The sequence below is a fragment of the Carcharhinus amblyrhynchos genome, chromosome 29 (assembly GCF_965287045.1).
Source record: "Carcharhinus amblyrhynchos chromosome 29, sCarAmb.v2.hapA, whole genome shotgun sequence".
Lineage (NCBI taxonomy): Eukaryota > Metazoa > Chordata > Chondrichthyes > Carcharhiniformes > Carcharhinidae > Carcharhinus > Carcharhinus amblyrhynchos.
Genome location: NC_137352.1, coordinates 15,628,044 through 15,648,851, shown reverse-complemented (window position 1 = coordinate 15,648,851; position 20,808 = coordinate 15,628,044). Strand labels below are relative to the sequence as shown.

Below are 20,808 nucleotides of genomic sequence, written 5' to 3'. Positions count from 1 at the left end.
GCTCCAGGCTAATCATCTAACTCAACTTCACGTTCCTGCCCTATTCCCATATCATGCATAAGATTTCATAGATGATTACATGATAGATAATGGGCAGATTTTATTGCCCCACTCATCCCAAAACCAAAAAATCTCACCTCTAGGTCAATGGACCTCATGGTCTGCCCCTCCCCATTCCAATTCCCATACGGGTGGAACGGTAATATTCCAGCCAATGTGTCTTATTTCCAATAAGATGTCTGGGGGAATGTAGGAATGCATGCCTTCCTGAAATAATGTACCAGTCCATGCCAGCAATCAGTGAGACCTGGACAATATCCAGATTTTGGGCTGATGTGGCAGGTGACATTCACGCCCATGTTATTGTTAATTGATCTTCTGTTCAGTATAATGTTAAAAACACCCCATTCTGATCACATGCACAAGGATAAAATCAGGACAAGATAATCTATGGAGAAGGGAAATCATTTAAAATAAGCTTTTTTTTTGTTTCTAAGAAGACCACAGAATCACTCAAATCTTTTATTTATTGTTTTATAAGGAAAATAACAGGGTTAACCTTGTACCCACTGAGCACACATTCTGTGGTTAGCACTGCTGCCTCACAGTACCAGGGACCCCGGTTCAACTCCTGACTTGGGTCATTGACTGTGTGGAGGTTCATGTTCTAAACCGTGTCTGCATGGGTTTCCTCCAAGTGCTCCGGTTTCCTCCCACGTTCTGAAAGATGTGCTGGTTAGGTGCATTGGCCACACTAAAGTCTCCCTCAGTGCACCCGAATAGGCGCCAGAGTGTGGCGGCTAGATTTTCACAGTAATTTCGTTGCAGTGTTAAAGGAAGCCTACTTGTAACACTAACAAATAAACTTAAAAATTTGAAGTTCCTGCAGTGTCCACTTGAAATAGAATGTCTACTTGTTAACTTTCACTGCTAACCACCAGGTGCTCATACCATGCATCACTGTAATTCTCAGCACTGAAAAGTAGTCTTCTGCAGTAAATGTACAGTTGTTACTCATTGGAATGTTTTTGCAATGTTGTGGAACTTGTTTTTTCAAAAATAAGATTTTATGGCAATTTTTCATACTTGTCAAAGTGAAGGCCTTTTTGCTGGAATGTTGTACACATTTCGATTTTAGTCCAGTGTGTCAGCAAGCACACCCTGATTAGTTGTATTGTTTCTAGATATTCATCCCTGAAGCTAACTTTATATTTGGCCCTTTTAACTAATTTTCATCACATCAGTCTGAGAAGAAGAGGCAGACGTCAAGAGGACACAGATTTAATGATGGAATGGGCTAATACATGGCGAGTAAAATTTAATGCAGAGAAATGTGAAGTGATACACTTTGTAGGAAGAATAAGAAGAAGCAACACAAAGGACAAAATTCTAAAGAGGATACAGGAACACAGGGACTTAAGGAGTATATGTTCACAATTCATGAAGATGGCAGGAGGTTGAGAAAGCAGTTTGAAGTTCATCTGAGATCCTGGACTCAACAAATCAAGGCACAGATACAAAAGCAAGGAAGTTACAATGAACCTTTATAAAACATTGGCTTAGCCTCAGCTGGTGTATTGTGTCCAATGCTGGGCACCACACTTTGGGAAAAATATGAAAGCTTAAGAAAGGCTGCAGAAAAGATTTACAAGAATGGTTCACGGATAAGGAAATTCAGTTATGTGAATAGACTGGAGAAGCTGGGGTTTTCAACTTAAAGAGTCATAGAATCTCTACAGTGACAAGTGGCATTCCTCAGGGATCAATGCTGGGACCTTTGGGCGGAGAGATGGCAGATGGAGTTTAATCCGAACAAATGAGAGATAGTGCATTTTGGAAGATAGGAAATATACAGTAAATGACAGAAATATACAGTAAATGACAATACTTAAGAGTATTGATAGGCAAAGGGATCTGGGTGTACACAGGTCACTGAAAGTGGCAACGCAGGTGGAGAAGGTAGCCAAGAAAGCATACGGCATGCTTGCCTTTATTGGCCAGGGCACTGAGTTTAAAAATTGGAAAATCATGTTGCACTTTATAGAATCTTAGGTAGGCCGCACTTGGAATATAGTGTTCAATTCTGGTCGCCACAGTACCAGAAGGATGTGGAGGCTTTGAAGAGGGTGCAGAAAAGATTTACCAGGATGATGCCTGGTATGGAGGGCATTAGCTATGAGGAGAAGTTGGAGAAACTTGGTTTGTTCTCACTGAAATGACTGAGGTTGAGGGGTGACCTGATATAAGTCTACAAGATTATGAGAGGCATGGACAGAGTGGACAGTGAGAAGCTTTTTCCCAAGGTGGGAAAGTCAGTTACAAGGGGGCACAGGTTTAAGGTGCAAAGGGCAAGGTTTAAAGGAGATGTACGAGGCAGATTTTTTTTTACACAGAGGGTGATGGGTGCCTGGAACTCATTGCCAGGGAAGGTAGCGGAAGCAGATACAGTAGTGACTTTTAAGGACAAATAAATGAATAGGATGGGAATAGAGGGATATGGTGCCCAGATGGGTAGGGAGTTTTAGTTAAATCAGGCAGCATGGTTGGTTAAGGCAACGAGGGCCAAAGGGCCTGTTCCTGTGCTATAATTTTCTTTGCTTGTAGGAGGCCACTAAGCCCATCAAGCCTGCACCAACAACAATCCCGCCCAGGCCCATAAGCCCACATATTAATCCCTCGGATACTATGGGGCAATTTAGCATGGCCAATCAACCTAACGTGCACACCTTTGGAGTGTGCGAGAAAACCAGAGCACTTGGAGAAAACCCACACAGGGAACATGAAAACTCCACACAGACAGTCACCTGAGGCTGGAATTGAACCCGGGTCCATGGCGCTGTGAGGCAGCTGAGCTAACCACTGTGTCAGCATGCCGCCCGTTTAAATTTTGAGATGAGATTTAATAAAGGTGTTCAAAATCACAAGATTTGATAGAGATATTTGAAATCATAAAGGATTTGGACAGCGTAAGCAGAGAGGAACTGTTCCCATTGGCAAAAGGGTCGAGAACCAGATGACACTGATTTAAGTTGATTGACAAAAGAGCCAAATGTGACAAAAATAAAAGCTTTGTAACGCAGCGAGTGGTTAAGACCTGGAATGCATCTGTCTGAGAAGGTGATGGAGATGATTCAATTGTAGCTTTCAAAAAAAGACTGGATAAACTATTTGCATGTCTACGAGGAAAGGGAAGGGAGTGGGAATAGCTGAGTTGCATAGGTCCAACAAGCCAACTGGTGTCCTTCTGTGTTGTAAATCATTCCTCAATCTCATTAGAAACCATTTTTCAGCTGGCAAGCCTACTTATCAAGGAATGTATTTACAGGTGATCAAACTGGTATATCAGGTTTAATGATTTGAGTCCATTAAAAAAATCTTGGAATGTGATGTTACCGAGATTTGGAATTTACAGAGAAAAAATTGATTTAAGCCATTTTTAACCAACTATGCAGCAAAATCAAGCACGAGATTATATAAAAGTTATGTATAACACAGCTGCCTTGATTCTTAGAAATACTTTGCAACTGCCAATACATATGGGTCATCTAGATGGGAGGCCAACAGGAATAAAGAAACTCCAAGTTACTATACTTTAGATGGAATGTGCATAAAAAGACAGACAAATTTTACGCTGTTCAGTAATACCCGGGCATCAACAAATCAACATTTATAATTACCTGCTAATTTTGATTGTGGCAAAACTGATTCTAGTCCCCAGGATTTCTAAATCCTGGGTTACTGCTGCCGATGTTTCTTCTGCTGGAACTGATCATGCTTTCCAGTCACGTAATCCAAGGACAGACACTAATCAATCACTTTCTTTTTGGAGACGAATACTGAGTCATGCCTCTATCAGGAGGTCGTAATTCTTCTCAAGAACACGACACACAGGGATCTGCGTTCAATCACTGTCTGTTCAATGGCATAGCAGCAGCCATTGTGCAATCAATTCCCATGTTTGATCCATAGCTGCCCATCCTGTTCTTTGCTGCTCCCACAGTCCTCGGCCTGATACACAGTTAGCCCTTTTAACCATCAGACTTTGCTGGTGACTTCACTTTGCTGGTATCTTTACGAATATCCATCAGGCTACAAAACTTTGCAGTGAAGTACACTCCAAAACATATATTTTCTAATATAATAATTAAATCTCCCATGCATTGCTCATATGAGACAGAGATTAAACTGGGCCAGATAATGCTGTCAAAATCATGATAAGGCAAATGGCGCTTACCATTACTTACGTGCAAATGGTGCAGCAACTACAGTTGAGGGGCAGATGCACAGTTAAATGCAGAAGTCCAAACGTTGCTGCCCAATTGCATCCATCTACCATTAGCGTTGCAAAAATGTCATCTTTCTGTCTGCCTTAACATTCAAATGCATTGACTAGTGTCTATTTGTTGTATTTGCGCAGTACGTCTACCATTTTGAATTTGTTAAATCACTTTCAAGTCTAAGGAATTTTTTAATGATGGGATAAATGTTAATTACTATCAATCAATCTCTCTGACATTGAAAATTAACTGCTCCACATGTGGAGTTGCTTTCCATCAGGTTTTAAGATGTTTAAAAACATTTCCTTTCAGTCTGTTCCTCAGTCCCTTTTTGCAATTTTTCTTTCCCTCATTTTATTTTTTATTCAGAACCTGATTTAACATTGAATTCACTCACTTTGATTTACAGTCCTTGCACTGTTTATTTCATGGTCCTTCAAACTGATTAGATGGTTGCTTTCCCTAAACATTCAGTTCCCAAATGCTGCACTTCTTCCCAGTGACATTATCAGCACACACTTTCAGCAACTTGCTACTCAGAAAAAACTTGAGAAGCCTAAATGTGCAAAAACAAGTGTTACAAAGAGCAGACATCATTAGATTAGTTGCTGCAGTACAATCTGGTCCATTATTTCACAAGAATGGGAGAATTGCATAAACAACATATAATCCATTATTCCACTGCTCAAGCGAAGTATGCATAAAACTGGTGTGCCTGAGTCAAGCCACGATGGCAAAATAAACATCTCTCAAAGACAATTGCTCTTTGGTGGATGCTGAAATTAATCAGAATATTTTCTGTTGATGGAAGATAGCTCTGGCAGAAGTTTGTAAATCCCAGTTCTAATTCGAGATCAAAAGAACACAGCAATAAATTCCGATTTGAATATTACCAGAAGCTACAGAGGATCTGGTGAATCAGTAAAGATGATTTACAAGAATGGTACTGAAAGATGGGTCACAGAAGACTACTGCGTACACATCTAGGATGCTCTGGTTCGCTGAGCAGTGGTATTCCCAGATTGAGAAAGAAGGTTTGGCACTTGTTTTCAGCAATAAAAAGTTCCATCAGCACGTTGACAGAAAACACTTCTTCATTGTTACTGATCCTGCACCCCTGCCAGACAATACCACCACACCCCCCCCCCCCCCCCATTGCCTCAGATCAGATAAAACATTGGGCCTTATTACTGGCAGTCTATGACCAACTCCTCAAGCATCGCCCCAGGACCTGGAAAGATAAGGCTAATGCACTGAGTCATCTGCTGTTGCCCGGAAGTCCAGCTTCACCACCAGCGTGGAAGAGGTTGTGATGACCTTCAATTTTTTGGACGGCTTGCCAGTATCTGTGCAGCAAATCAAGGACTTGATACAAAAGGACCTAATCCCATCTAAAAAAACATAATACCGCACAGAAGATTCAGAATTCGGCCCTCAGATAAGATGAAACACCACTGGAAGGCAGACAGCTCAATGTTGAGGGTGACATCATCCTCTGGGGTTCCCATGTAATTGTCCCTTGCCCAGGGTGACGTCCAATATTTATGGAATTACACCACAGCCAACCTGGGATTTCAATGATGAAAACCCTAGCCAGGAGCTACATATGGTGGCCCAGCCTTGACACGGGTATAATTGACCTGGTTAGACAGCGTGAGTCGTGCCAAGAGAATCACAAACTTCCCCTCAGCCTCCCTACATCCGTGGGTGCGGCCTGGTAAGCCCTGGGTGTGAGTGCATGTGAACTTCGCTGAGCCTTTTTTGGGTTCCATGTTCCTGATCAAGATCGATACACATTCCAAATGGTTGGAGATATATTGTATGATGTATACCACCACTTCCCATGCTACCATTGAGAAACTGCGGCCAAGTTTCTGCATGCTTGAGATGCCTGGAGTCCCAGGGCCCTATTTTACTATTTTTATTCTAAGCGTTGGGCGGACTTGAAACTGGGAGCATTTCAGATCTGACTTTTAAATCTGTTCTCAGGTGTTCCTATACGCACCCTGGCTGCAAAAATATCAACGAATCCAAATCATGCTGCAGAAGCCTGTGGGCGGGGCTTAATGCACCCAAAATCCTGCAGCTCCAACAGCACCTCCAACTGTGCATGCACAGAAAAAAATGATGGAATGCTGCTCCCCTGCCACATCCCTCCCAAGCCGGATAATGCCTCCACTGGCCCCCCACAGACATTGCCTCACCCCCTCACCCCCCCATCCCCTCCAATATTATTACTCCTCTTATTTCCCTCACCACCCAGACCAATTGCGGTCCCCAAACACCCCTCCCCTCCACCAATCGCAGGCAGAGTGGCAACGGACCCCACCTTCCCCCACCCCCACCGATCTCAAGCAGAGAGCCGTTGGACCCGTGTTCCCCACCTTCCAACTGATCTCAAGTAGAGAGTCAGATGCTTGGCACTTACCTCCTCACTAACTGGAGCATCCGAATCAGAATTTTGTAGAGCATGTCTGCTTCATACTGTAACTGTATGGGCGAATGCGTGATAAAGGGGAAAGCGCCAGTAAGGTCAGGCATTTAAATTGCCGTCGCACCTGTTTTGGGCGCGGTCCCAATTGATGCCATTTTCAGGCCTCAGGTTTTATAAGGTGCAAGTATAGAGCCAAACTGTCGATAAACACTTGCACCATCTCAGAAATAGGGAAATCTGTGCCAGTACAATCACAGCCATGTGAACGACCACTGTCAAGTCTCAAATGGAACTTGACGCCACACCTATCCCTCTGTGTGATGAGGACAGGGATTCAGAAGTGGAAGCAGAAGAAACTGGCGCTCCTACTAAAGTGTGAGACCTCAAGATGAGCCAGAGTCAGTGGTTTTATGGCCCTCCCTTTGGAAGCGAAGGTCCCCGGTTCACTTCGCACCCTATGATGCAGCCCTGCCTCCCACTGATCCCAGGCCGTTTGCCAAGCGCCTGAGAAGACCCCTGCCGTGGCACGAGTTTGGGGAAAAAAGTGGACAGGGGAGCAGGTTGTGGGGGTTGGTGGGATTATCAATAAATCTCCCCATCAGCTTCATTAAGTACGAGCTTCCCTATGTGACAAGTGGAGACTCGCCAAATAGGGAAGCAGTGGGGAGGTTTAAAACCAGCTGGTTCCACTCAGGCCGGCAGTCAATAGACTTGGGATTGATCTGCAATCTGTAGCCCTTAAAAAGTGTTCAGAACTCATGGTGAATAAAAGGGAGACTGGTGTTGGAAGACTGATTTCAGTAAGATTATTACAACAGTTTTTTCAAGATCACAAAAGAGTTTGATGGGGTAAATGTAGAGAAGATATTTCCACCTGTTGGGAAGCCAAAGCATCAGTAGAGGGTAGGCTGTAATGAATCCAATGAAGTACTTACTTTTCACCCAAAGCACGGTTCAAGGGTTGAAGATACTAACATCTTTTTACAAAAAACTTCTATCCTTTGTGGGGCTATGTTTCTTCATAAAACTTGAGCATGCTAATACAAAGACAGATCAGAAATTAATTAAAACTGGATTGCATATTGATTTACTGAATGGGAAATGGTGCTTCATCATATGTGCTATAGCACAAAAAAAATTATTCAGTAATATGCACAACCATGGTTATGGTTACACTTATTGCAAAAATGATAGCTTTAATAGGCAGTTAGCACAGTAATGTCAAGCTGAAAAAAAAGTATTAGGATAAAATTACATTCCATCTATCTGTTTCTCATCAACACTCTGTCCTTTCAGTCCATCTACATTCTTTAGTTAATTCATGCTCCAGACATCTTAAAACATTTGTACAGAAAAGCAACATAGAAGTACAGTGAAGATTTCTCCCCTCTTTAGCTTTGTCAATCTAATACATTTACAAGGAGGAGGAATAAAACAAGGGAATGTTTTTCCACTTTTTATCAAATGACAAGATTAAATATTTCCAAGTCCAGTTATGACAGCAACCAGAAATAATATACGATTGAGTGACAATACATAATTCCTTCATAATGTCCCATCAACCCTCAAACTTCGAAGAGCTTCCTCTTCATTACGAGACCCCACTTCCTTCTCCAAGTTTTTATGTTTATACAAGTTCCAAAGAGGATGCATTAATCACTGAAACATCAAGAGACGAATGTACTGTAGAGTCCTCTCCACTAGGAAGATGATGACTGACGGACTCATTCAAACTACAATCATTAAACGTCAGCAGAAACAAAAGCTCTTCTGACAAATTTTTCTCAGCTGGATTTCCAACCCAGTTATACACTCAGAATCTACAACCTTTTGGAGCTGGGACTCAAATTCCCTTGTCAAAGTGAGTGATTTTACAGAAATGTGATCCCCAACACACAAAACATTTAAACACCCCATTCACAAAAAAAATGTATCGAGCATGTATCTCGTCCATCTTTCAATTAAATGCCTGCTACTGCTAGTGTAATATTTGATCTGGCAGTTTTCCAATCAATTAATCTAGGTCCTCTTTCATGCACTGAAATAAGCAAATTTCTAGTCAAAAACCTTAATCTGCGACTTATTTTATTTCTTTGTCAATTTCAACGTGATAATAATGAGGTTACAATCTTTCCCCCAAATGACCTCCTACATTCGCTTCTCCTTTATTGCCTAGAACCACCATTGCACCCTCTTGTTGAGTACGTAACATATTGATAGGGAAACTGTCAAGTTCTATGAACCCCTTCCCATTGTTAACATGAACACTTGTTTTATCCCATTCCACCTTAGCTTAACTGAAATCCCCACTATTAGAGATCAATTTCAACCACAGGCATTTTAAATGTCTTTCCCACTACTTGATGGGCTACATCTATTCCCAATATGATAAAATATTCTTTATTATTCTTTAGCTCAACCCAGATAAACTGTGTTTAAAACTAGGTTGATTAAAAACTTTGATTTATTATTGTCTCATGTATTGGTATACAGTAAAAAGTATTATTTCCTGCACACTGTACAAAGTTTACTGTAGATAGAGAAGGAAAGGAGAGGGTGCAGAATATAGTATTACAGTCATAGCTAGGGTGTAGAGAAAGATCAACTTAATAAAAGGGAAATCCATTCAAAAGTCTGAAGGCAGCAGGGAAGAAACTGTTGAGTCAGTTGGTATGAAATATACAACCAAAATTCGAAATAACTGATCTTCTTTATTTCAGTAGAACATTTTAGAACTAAGAATATTTAGTTTCCATTCTTGCCCTCACTTAAACTTTTTTCACAAAGGCAATAACTGAGGAGCCCTCCATTTTAATTAGTGCACTGAATGTAGTCCTACCATCTTGGCACTCACTGGTGGGCCTGGAAATCACTGGGGATCTGGCACATGTCCATGGTGGTCAGCTGAACTTGATTATGAGCAACAAGCTTATGAATGTAGGTGACACAGGCTTGCAGGAAGCAACTCTGGTGTTGGGAAGTTCACATCAACTGATAGCTGTGCCGGAGCTGGTATGTATAAAGAGTGGCCAGCCTTGTGTTAAAAACTGCAAATTGTCTTGAGGCTTTTTAAGCAAGCTTTACAGTTTTAATCTCCAACAACTGAATTTCTGCTGCTCCAGCACAAAAAGGCATCTTAGCATTCTGAGAAAAGATTTGTCCACTGTCACATAATATTAGATGGTGCTATCAATGGGTTCAACTGAGGTCCATGTCACAGGTTGGACTAAAACCTGGTGTTGTCAGACTTTTTACAGTCCAACAGGCACATCCCTTCTAGTGCTCAAGAATGAAGAAAGACAGACTGGATGATTCCCAAGCTGCCACTATCTCCTCCTTTCCATACAATCAGCCTCCAAAGTGTTTTCCCCCTATAAACTCAGACCTGTGATGTCACTTAAAGAGATGACCCTGCTGCGCCTCAATTGTACACTACCCCTTTAAATTTTGGACCCAGTACTTGTGGATTCTGATTTTATTTGTCTGAGGCTCCACTCCTCATCAGCTCAGCAAGTTTTTACACATAAAAAGGTCTCCATGATCAGTCCAGTGCCTTGTGTCTCAGACTCCTGGAAGCACAAAGGGCTCTTGCAGTAAGTCAAGGAAGGTACATTCAGGTACACATCCCAAAACCCATTACCTAAATACCAGAGCTGCCTAAAAGGTAAACATCTTTAGAATGTGTTATGCATCATTATTTTTCTTTTACTCAATTAAAATGAACTTACCTGAACTATTCATCTAGGCACTGCATGGCTCTGGACTACTTATCCCTTTAGCTGTTTGCGGCTGATCTATTCTCATGGTCAAAGCACCTTTGACCCCATTCAACCTGAAACGGTATGAGTAGTCCACCGCCTAAAGCGCCAAACCCGAAATCTGGCAAAATCCAAAGTCCGGCAAGACCTCAGACCCAAGGATGTCGGTTTTGCAAGAGTGTGCCTGTATATAAGTTACCAGCTTTCAATGAAGAAAGGGGAGGCACAGTGGCACAGTGGTTAGCACTTCTGCCTCACAGTGCCAGGGACCCGGGTTCAATTCCCAGCTTGGGCCACTGCCTGTGTGGAATTTGCACATTCTCTCTGTGTCTGCATGGGATTCCTCTGGGTGCTCCAGTTTCCTTCCACAGTCCAAAAAAAAACGTGGTTAGGTGCATTGGTCATGCTAAATTCTCCCTGTTTACCTGAACAGGTGCCGGAATGTGGCAACTAGGGGATTTTCACAGTAACTTCATTGTACTGTTAACATAACCCTACTTTGTGACATTAATAAGTTAACTTAAACGTGTAAGTTTCAGTTTCACTAATTCAGGGGGGCAGGATTAAATTGTGTCCAATTGCATTCAAATTATATTCCAGTGGGCAATTATGCATATCAATGAAGTTCTAACTGCCAACAGATGAATTTCCCATTTTGTTAGGTTCCCACCGCTGACTTAATCACTTACAATTTTCCCACTACTGGGAATCTAGAGCATAGGCTTCCGCACAATTTTCCATGCCTACCCACCATCTTGCCAGTTCCAGCAGGCTCTAAAAATTCCAGCCCAGCGTCTGCCATTCTTAACTGTTCTCCTGCTGTTATTTACCTATAAACCAACTACCAATTTATACCCCTCTATACTCTCTCCCCCTTCTGCATTTTCTTGTTGTTTCCTTCACTGTCATTTCTCTTAAGGGTAAGGAGTAAAAATTTTAGGACTGGGACAAGAAGAAATTTCTTCACCCAGGGAGTGGTGAGCCTGTGGAATTCATTACCACAGAAAGGAGCTGAAGCCAAAACATTGTATGTTTTGAAGAGGCAATCAGATATAGCTCTTGGGGTGAAAGGGATCAAAGAGTGGGGGGAGAAGGTAGGATCAGGATATTGAGCCATAATCATCATAAATTGTGGAGCAGGCTCAAAGGACTGAATGGCCTACTCCTGATCCCACCTTCAATGGTTCTATGTTTCACTTCTTCCTTACTGTCCTAAAGAACATCACTCCAAAGCAAAATCAGAGGTTCCTATTTTAAACCAATTTACACCATCACTTAATTTATACTTTATTTCTCCGCTGGGCAAATCTCTATCTGACAGAGTTTGAACTTTATTTATTCTTGGTACCAACTGGTGCCAATTGGTCCAGGTGAAATCTAACCCTGCTCAACAATCAATTCCAAAATATGACACTAATGCCTACAACCTGTAATCTCCCCATGTTACCAACCAGGTATTCAAATCTTATGGTGCCTTAAAATTCTCGAGAACCATCGCAAAAGTTTGTCCACACATTTCTTTATTTTGCTCACTCTCACACTCAGAGACACTGCACTGAACTATATGCGAAGTTGTAGCTACATTCATCCTCGCTAACCCACTGACAGTTTCTCCCACTAATAAAGTTAGACTTTTCCATTCTTCACTGCCCTGCCTCATTTCGTCACTGTCCACATAATATCTACCAACAGCCTTCTTGCCTTGAGATACAGTAGCTTTTCATATAACTCTAATAATTTTGTTTCAGTCCAGAAAAGCAAAGATTATTTTTCCCTCAGAAGCCCTCTAGTTTTTCACCTTAATCGTACTTTCCTTACGTCATTCAAACATAAAGTTCAACTTTAATTGCTTTTTTAAATCCTTCATCCCAAATTGCAAGATTAATCTATCAGATGTCCTGGACAATTCTAAAACATGCTGAAATTTTCACATGTACAAAGTTAAATACCTTTTGCAGTGCAAATTCTAATTGAAAATGGCACAGGATTTGCAACGAAGTCCTGCAAGCAGGTGATAAAGCTAACAAGCCAGCACCACAAGCTGGGAAATTAATTACTCACCATGAAATTCCCTAAAACATTCAAATGAAGATTAATTTAAACATAAAATGAATTTTATGTCTAAATTAATCTTCAAAAATTTACTTCATGCAGCCTTTAGATAATGAATCAGAAGTACACCTGAAAATCATTGCATTATAAGACAGAAGCTTCAACTACATTTTCAAGTTCATGATTACAAAATTCTTCAACATATTTTTCTTTGTGACCCGCATCAGACAACTTTGATCTATCGAAAGCTGAAACCAGAGTACAACAGATATTTTTTACATTCCATGGTTCTGGGTTTATTCCATATAAGAACAGCATGTACTGGATTTTAGATATTTCCCCCATTTTTCATCGGTGACTAACTAATGTATCTCACACAAACAAAGTTTTACTGATATAACTTATCTGCAACATCTCACTCAGATATGGGTCTGCTTAACGTGCTAAGTTATAAGCTGTGCACAGAAACATGGCGGTCCACACAAACAATTTACATTTCACACTTCAGCTGATCCAGCAAATCAGAAACCAATATGTCACATCTTTCATTTCTTGTTGCCCAGTGTTGCCACTTCAATGGAGAACCTTAGCAAAGGTTCAGCTTCTCAAAAGGTGAGGGACAGAATCGTATTAAAGCTTGGCTATTCAATATTCACAGCTGGTGTCAGTACTTGCTTTATTGAGTTGCAGTGGATTGAAATTATTTTGCAAAGTTAGAATTATATCATTCATTACAATTTAGATCTTCTAATTTATTACAGGTCAGAACCAAGAATAAAACTCATAAGGTACTTTGTGTTTTACTTTGTGATTACTGAAGAGCAATTCTGTTCCTGCACCCATCAAATAGAATTTCTATCATTTCTCTCCAAGCTCTAGCTCAAGACAGTAGTTGAAATGGCAGACTGACTCTTTCTTTTGGCTTTAAATGTGGTTCCTAGGGCTATTTTTCAAGTTTTAGGGCAGTAGTTCCTAGCTTTTTATGTGTCATGGCACACCTGTAAACAATAAAAAAAATTTCTGTCTTCTTCCCTTACTGGGAACTGTTTTAGCTTCTCCCTGTCCTCACACCTGTTTTTTTAACCTCCCCTTCTCTCACTTCTCCCAGGGTTTTTAAGTCCTTTTCGAGACTTTGCTTTTGTGTGGGTGCACGGGATCTCTGTCTTCAGCTCCAAGTCCTGTTGGTCATGCGATTAGGCCTGACCCACATAACAAATCTAAACCACGTATGTGGGGCTCTTTCCCAATCACAGAGCTGAAAGCAAAGGCTTGTTTTAGTTTAATGCATGAATTTTGAATCATTTTTCATGACACACTTGGGGGTTTTCACGGCACAGCAGCACACTACTTCGGAATCACTGTTCTAGAGTACTAACACTGACAGGTCCATTTTGGCATTAGGTGTTAGGACTGACAGCCCAAAATCCCAAGCATTGAACTGGCCAAGTTTGTATGCTCAGTTGAATTACCACATTGTGAATGAATTAGGCCTGGGGTTGGTAGTTTTTCCATTTGGAGATATGAAATAGTTTGCTACTCAGGATTTAAAGGTCAACAGAATGTTTAAGTTGCATTCTAGTCAAAGGGGTAGAAGAACTTTCAGAAGCCTTGTTAACGACTTCCATAGTGAAAGGCGTCACAAATTTAACTGTCAACTGGATTGTTTCATTTGTACAAATTCAGAAACAAACAGTCTTTCCTGTATTACAGCAGTAACACTTCAGAAGTGCTTCATTAACTATAAAGTACTTTTGGGATGTCAAGCGATCATGAACATAGAACTCAGAAGGAGAAGGCCATTCAGCCCTTAAAACCTGCTCTGCCACTCAGTAAGATCATGGCTGATCTGGTTTGTAGTCTCAACTCCACTCTCCTGTCTGCCCCCTCATAACCTTCGACTTCCTTGTCTATCAGGGATTTGTCTAACACTGCCCTGAATTAATTCAATGACCCAACCTCCACTGCTTTCTAAGGAAGAGAATTCCACATACTAATGATCCTCTGGAAGGAAAAAATCCTCATCATCTCCTTCTCAAAAAAAGGCACTATATAAACATACGCTCTTTTAGAGGAAGGATATTTGATTCTCTAGGGACGGCTGCCCTATTACATGGAAATTTGCATAAGAACGTCACAGAAGATATGAATGCCAGCAGGATTGTTCCAAGGTGGCTGCATCACAACATTAATGTTTTCAGCATCTCTCATTGCTTCAGTTGTGAAGGATATTTTCCAAACCTTCGAATCCACCACATCTTGACAGTAACTTGAAAAATTGAGTTTTATTATTCAGCAAGTAAGTTTTTACTGCTCATTTGTTTTTGTTTCTCTAGCATCATGAATTACCGTTCCACCTGTTTCTTCCAATTATAATACAGGACAATTTTGTTCGTGCAACCACCCACTCACTGAGGCATGGCTGACCAATAAGATAAAAGCAGCTGAAGCTGAGTGGCTTCTTGCCAGTGTTGTTTATTCAACGTCTTCTCTTGCTCTTGTAGAGGAAGACTGTCAATTATTAGAGAGTACAAGTGATAGAGAAAGAAACCCCTTCAAAATGAACCTTGTTACATTTTTCAAACAGGCAGCATAAGATATCCAGAATGGGAACAATACGAAGAAATCAGAAGATGGGAAAGTTGGAGGCCAGGCTTGAGCTGAAGATTTGTAATCGAGTTTTCTTTTTCCCGACTTGAACTTATTACTCATTCCCTGAAACTGCATCTGAAATTTAACACCAATTCTTTGCATGTCATTGTGCAGACAGCAAACCAAGATGTTACCATTGAAGCCACATCCCAACTTGTCGTTTCTCTCTTCTATATCGTCCTCTTGACATGAGGGACATTAATGTTATCGAGAGGATGTTGGCTTCAAAGTTTTTGCTTTGAATAGGAATTAATAGAAAGTGTTGTCATTTGGTCCAGCACCTCAATGGTTTTTGTACTGAGGATCAATGTGCTAAAACCAAGGTTCTACATAAACTGGCCTTGCTGAGTTCGTGTTCCTTTTGTCTACAAACATAAAATGTGAATTTACATAGCGTTATACGTTGAAGCAGACCCCTGAGATTCAGGGAAAATCCTGCTCACAAAGATTTGCCAGCCAGAGGCTGGGAGCTCCTGAATGCTGTCACATCATTGGGAGCAGTGGCAGCTGCTGGAGATGCATCCACCAGAGATCCAGAATCACTGAATGACCGCAGGTCAAAGATGAGTTAGGCTCATTAACAAACCAAATTGACCTAATTTTTGATTTGATTTATTATTGTCACGTGTATTAGTATATGGTGAAAAGTATTGTTTCTTACACATTATACAGGCAAAGGATACCATTCATAGAGTAAGTAACACAGAGGGAAAAGAGAGGGTGCAGAGTGTCCCAGTCTTTGTGGCTGGGAATCTCACATCAGTCCCTCTGACTTAACAAGAGGTTTTGCCACAGCCAGCAGAGTTATTTTGGGTCCTCTTCCATGCTTAAGAGGGCCCTGCCACCATGGCCCCTGCCACGACAGGCTACATTCAATTGTGCCCCAAGTACTAAAAGGACCAAAGTAATGCGAAGAAGATAAAGATACCTTCCTTACTTATTTTTTGCATTTTGTCACTTTGCTTTCTTACTACTGCCTTAAGAAAAACACTTCAGCATTGTTCTGTTCTTTGGAATACAAGGAATAATATATTTAAGCTGTTAAATCAGGTGCTGAATTTAGAATGGTTTTCTCCATAGCAGCCCAAAATTAATATTCCTTTAGCTGTTAGTCTAAGGAGCCCCTCATTTTCCTTCCTTAGATTTGATTTGGCAGCCAATGAATAAGTTCATCGTCTTAATCAAAACTGCAATCCTTGGTTTCTACTGATGGATAAGCAAGATTTGATTTGTTAATCATCAGTGAACTTAAACATAAGCGGAATATTAAATGTCGTGAAGTGATCCACAAGGAGACTGGGGAAATCAGTCAAGTTAAAGCAACTGACACAGCTTCCACTTTAATGGATTAGTACAAGACTTTCCAAGACAACAGTGGCAATAGTCTAATCTTCTTTATAAAAATGTGGAATACAATGATAGGCAAGATGGCAAAAATGCATTTGTGTAAAATTATGAAGTTGGTAATTAAATGCCAATTTATAGCAGTTCTGTCCTTTATACTTAAATACATTTTAAATAGCTGAAATACAGGAGTTTGGTCTTCAATGGAATAATTGTTGTCCCACCAGCTTCTCTTTGTCCCTGAACCATTTTAGTGACACAGGCAAAGCAGGAAAACAACCTAAAATTTACAATCTGAAAAATAAGTAAAATTATCTCCGAGTAAACTGCAAGCAAGCTGACAAGCATTGCTGAATAAACTTTCTGTTGCAATTATCTTTTGAAATATTAAACTGGTAATTGCGGAAATAACCTATAAATTTTAAGAATACCATACCAATATTTAGCCTTGAAGGCTGCCATTAGGGAAAAGAAATACTAAATACAGAAACCAAACTGCCAGTTTTAAACTAATAAGTACAGAGACTATTAATAATTATGGTAATTTGAAAGGATTTATACCAGATGTATGAAAATCACACCAAATTTTTAGTCAACACATGGCTGATATTAAAGTTTATTTATTAGTTACAAGTAATACTTACATTAACGCGGCAATGAAATTATGTGAAGTTTCCCTAGTCGCCACACACCTGTTCAGGCCTGTTCAGGTCAATGCACCTAACCGGCATGCCTATCAGTCTGTGGGAAGAAACTGGAGTATCCAGAGGAAACCCATGCAAATACAGGGAGAATTTGCAAACTCCACACAGACAGTGACCCAAGCCGGGAATCAAATCCAGGTCCCTGGCACTGAGAGGCAGCATCTCACCCCTGTTCAATATCATTCACTTAGGGTGGCACGGTGGCACACTGGTTAGCACTGCTGCCTCTCAGCGCCAGGGACCCATGTTCAATTCCCAGCTTGGGTCATTGTTTGTGCGGAGTTTGCACATTCTCCCTGTGTCTGTGTGGGTTTCCTCCAAGTGCTCTGGTTTCCGCACACAGTCCGAAAAACATGTTGGTTAGGTTCATTGGCCATGAACAGGTGCGTGAGTGTGGCAACTCGGGGGATTTTCACAGTAACTCCACTGCAGTGCTAATGTAAGCCTTCTTGTGATATGAATAAACAAACACTTAACACTTCACATCAAGTTCATTTGCAGCATTTCAATGGTTCAGTGCATTTCTGAACACGAAATGGAAAAGCCGGCTCCAAATCCCACCTGCAGCTGCTTTCAGGGTCCACTCAACACTGAATACAGATTGGGCCCCGAAAAGTGCTGAACACTTGTGTTCCTGAACTAAATGTGCTTGTGCCTATGCTGCTCCAATATAGTTGCACCACTGGCATCTACTATTATTTCAGTTTCAGCACTAAATCTTATGTTTTCTCAATTGCACTCCAGATATTGTAAACCATTCACATCTTCGGACACCACAAGTTCTCAGATTTAGTATTTATAAATGTCGCAATATTGTGACAGCTTTACTTTTCTATGAACCACTGAAATTTCATCATAAATTTATTGCAAACAAATTTGCTATAAACAAAGAATTTTATTGACCATCATAACTATTTCTAAAAGGACTAAATGAGATTTTGTGATAAAGAAAAGGCCATGAGAGGCTTTATAAGAAACAGAATTACTTTTGCTGCTTTTCAAGTTAAAATGACACAAACGAGTGCTTTGCTAAACACATTGTGCTGTTTGAAATGAGTTTAAAAAACAAAACAATAAAAATTAATTGTGATTTCTTATTGAAAAATCCAGTCTTATTTGGCAGAGCCAGTAGCATGGTATGGTAAACTACAGGCTGCTGTGTAAAGGTTTATTGTTATAAATGTTACAAACTATAAATTGATAACAACCTCTTTAAGACAGAATATAAGAACTTTTGGAAACAGGAAAATGTAATCAGGCTAAATAAGATTATCAGAAATTAACTCCCACCCCATGACATGCTCAGTGTGGAATATATTTTCCTTCCTGTAAAATTTAAAAGCACTGTCTTTGATTTGATTTAAGATAATAGTGTGATAATTGTTGTTATAACTTTATAAGAAAATATGCTCACTTTTTCCTCAATCTTTTCTCTTTTCAAAAGTATCTCTAATTGTTAATGCATGCTGCAACTCTACTAGATTATGGGTAAAAGGCATTACCTGCTTTTTTTTATAACCGGTCTTAATTTTCTTAAGAACGTCAGAAACAAAAAGCAGGAGAAGGCCATCAGGCCTGCTCACCCATCGAATACGCTTGTGGCTGATCTTAGGCTTAGACTCCACTTTCATGCCTTTTCCCCATATTCCTTAATTCCATGAGGCCCCAAAAATCTGCTTTTCTCGGCCTTAAATATATTCAATGATGATTCCCTGCCCCAGGTTCTCTGGGTTGGAGAATTTCAAAGATTCATAAACTTTTGAAAGAAGTTTCTCATCTTAGCCCTAAATGATTGGCGCCTTAGCCTGAAACTGTGTCCATTTGTTCTAGATTCCCCAGCCAGTGCAAATACTCTCTCAGCTCTAATGGTGAAACTTGTGTCTCATGGTATTTGAACCATAATGCCGAACAATTGCTAGATCAATTCAGTCAATGCCCTCTGCAACGTTGGAAAGGCTGGGTTCCGTCGTGTTAAAAATAACTCTTCAAAGTAAAGCCAGTTCAACTTCTGTAAATTTTCCTCATAATTTGAAGTCCTCAAACTAATCTTCAATTCACGCACTAAGCCATAGATGTGGACTTCAGAAAACAGATAAGAGTGATGGAATTACACAGGTTTTCTTTTAGTAATTTCCTTCTCCGCCACATTGTGTTCACCAGCAGTTCAATTTAAGGTTTCTCTTAAAAAATCCCCATTTGGTTCCATTCATCTGTACGCACCCTAAATACTTAATGCTCCAACGCATCTTACCTGGAAGCTACTCAGATGGTTACCTTGATTTACTTAGTTGAGTGTTGGGTTGGCAGATTGTAACCTGGAAATTCTGACTCAACTATAACATGCAGAACGAAGTTTCAGCTTTCAAAGATAGCATTTGTTTTTGTGCATGAACTAATCGTGTATAGCAACTCACCTACCTTTCTATCAGGGTCCCACACACCAGCCTAATGACTTTCTGCATGTTCTCAGTACAAAGCCAGCTCCAGTGATCTTTCATCAGCAAACAAAGGAGATCCAATGCCACGTCTGCCAAGGCTGTTTCAGAACCCTCTCCTTCAACAGGAATGGAAAATGAATGAGCTTTAGCTAGTTACCAGAAATAAATGGCATCGTAAATAAATGTTCACAATCAGAAAGATAAGAACCAAATCAGATTCTTACTATGTCTGCCTTAAAACATATTTCACATCCTGCATCTAATAGGCAGATTTACTATTTTTGTAGTTTATATACAATCAAATATATCTATTAAGATGGAATGTGCCATGTTCAGAGAATCCATGCAGAGCAGGAGGAGGCCATTTGGTCCATCGAGCCTGCACCAACAACAATCCTTATCTCTGTAACCCCATGTATTTACCCAGCCAATCCCCTGACACTAAGGGGCAATTTGGCATGACCAATCAACCTAACCCACATAGCTTTAGAGTGTGGGAGGAAACCAGAGCGCTCGGATGAAAGCCACACAGACACAAGGAGAACATGCAAACTCCACACATACAGTTAAGCGAGGCTGGAATTGAACTCATCCCCCTGGCGCTGTGAGGCAGCAGAGCTAACCACTACGCCACCTTGTTAAGGATCATGGCTGTACTTGAAGGCACAACTCACAAATAGCAAGCTCTTAGAACTAAACCATACCAAGATATTCCTAAGTTGAGCTACAAATTCTGGCTTTGCATTGACATCCTTGTTGCAAGGATTATTTTGTCAAAAAATGCTTCACACAGGATAAATTAGAAACCAAGCAAGCACTATTTGAGGTGGTCAGATGTTTGATCAAAGAGATAGGTTTTATGGGGATTGCGGAAAGCAAAAGGAAAATGTGTCAAGATGATGCAGTTTAGAAAGAGGATTCAGAACGTGAGGGCACACCACCTGATGCAAAGTTGGAGTGGAGAACTGGAGGAGTATACATAAATAAGGCAGGGAGAACTAGGAAGGTCACTCAGATGACTAACGTTGGATCGGCTACGGGTTCTGGATGAGCCTGAATTTCTGTAGGGTGAGGTTCAGGAGACTAGCACAGATGGCTCATGATAAAGTTGAGACTAAAATTGCCATAGCAGCGCATGAGGATTTCAACAGA

At 40.6% G+C, this 20,808-nt stretch overlaps 1 protein-coding gene across 1 annotated transcript in view; it reads right to left on the bottom strand.

Moving 5' to 3' along the window:
- The window catches only part of snx19b (sorting nexin 19b), a 162,825-nt gene that overhangs the window by 106,941 nt on the left and 35,076 nt on the right, over positions 1 to 20,808 (bottom strand). Inside the window, exon 8 of the mRNA XM_080214626.1 lies at positions 19,637 to 19,772. Within this exon, the coding sequence (XP_080070752.1) occupies positions 19,637 to 19,772 (136 nt within the window). The remainder of the gene's footprint in view (positions 1 to 19,636; positions 19,773 to 20,808) is intronic.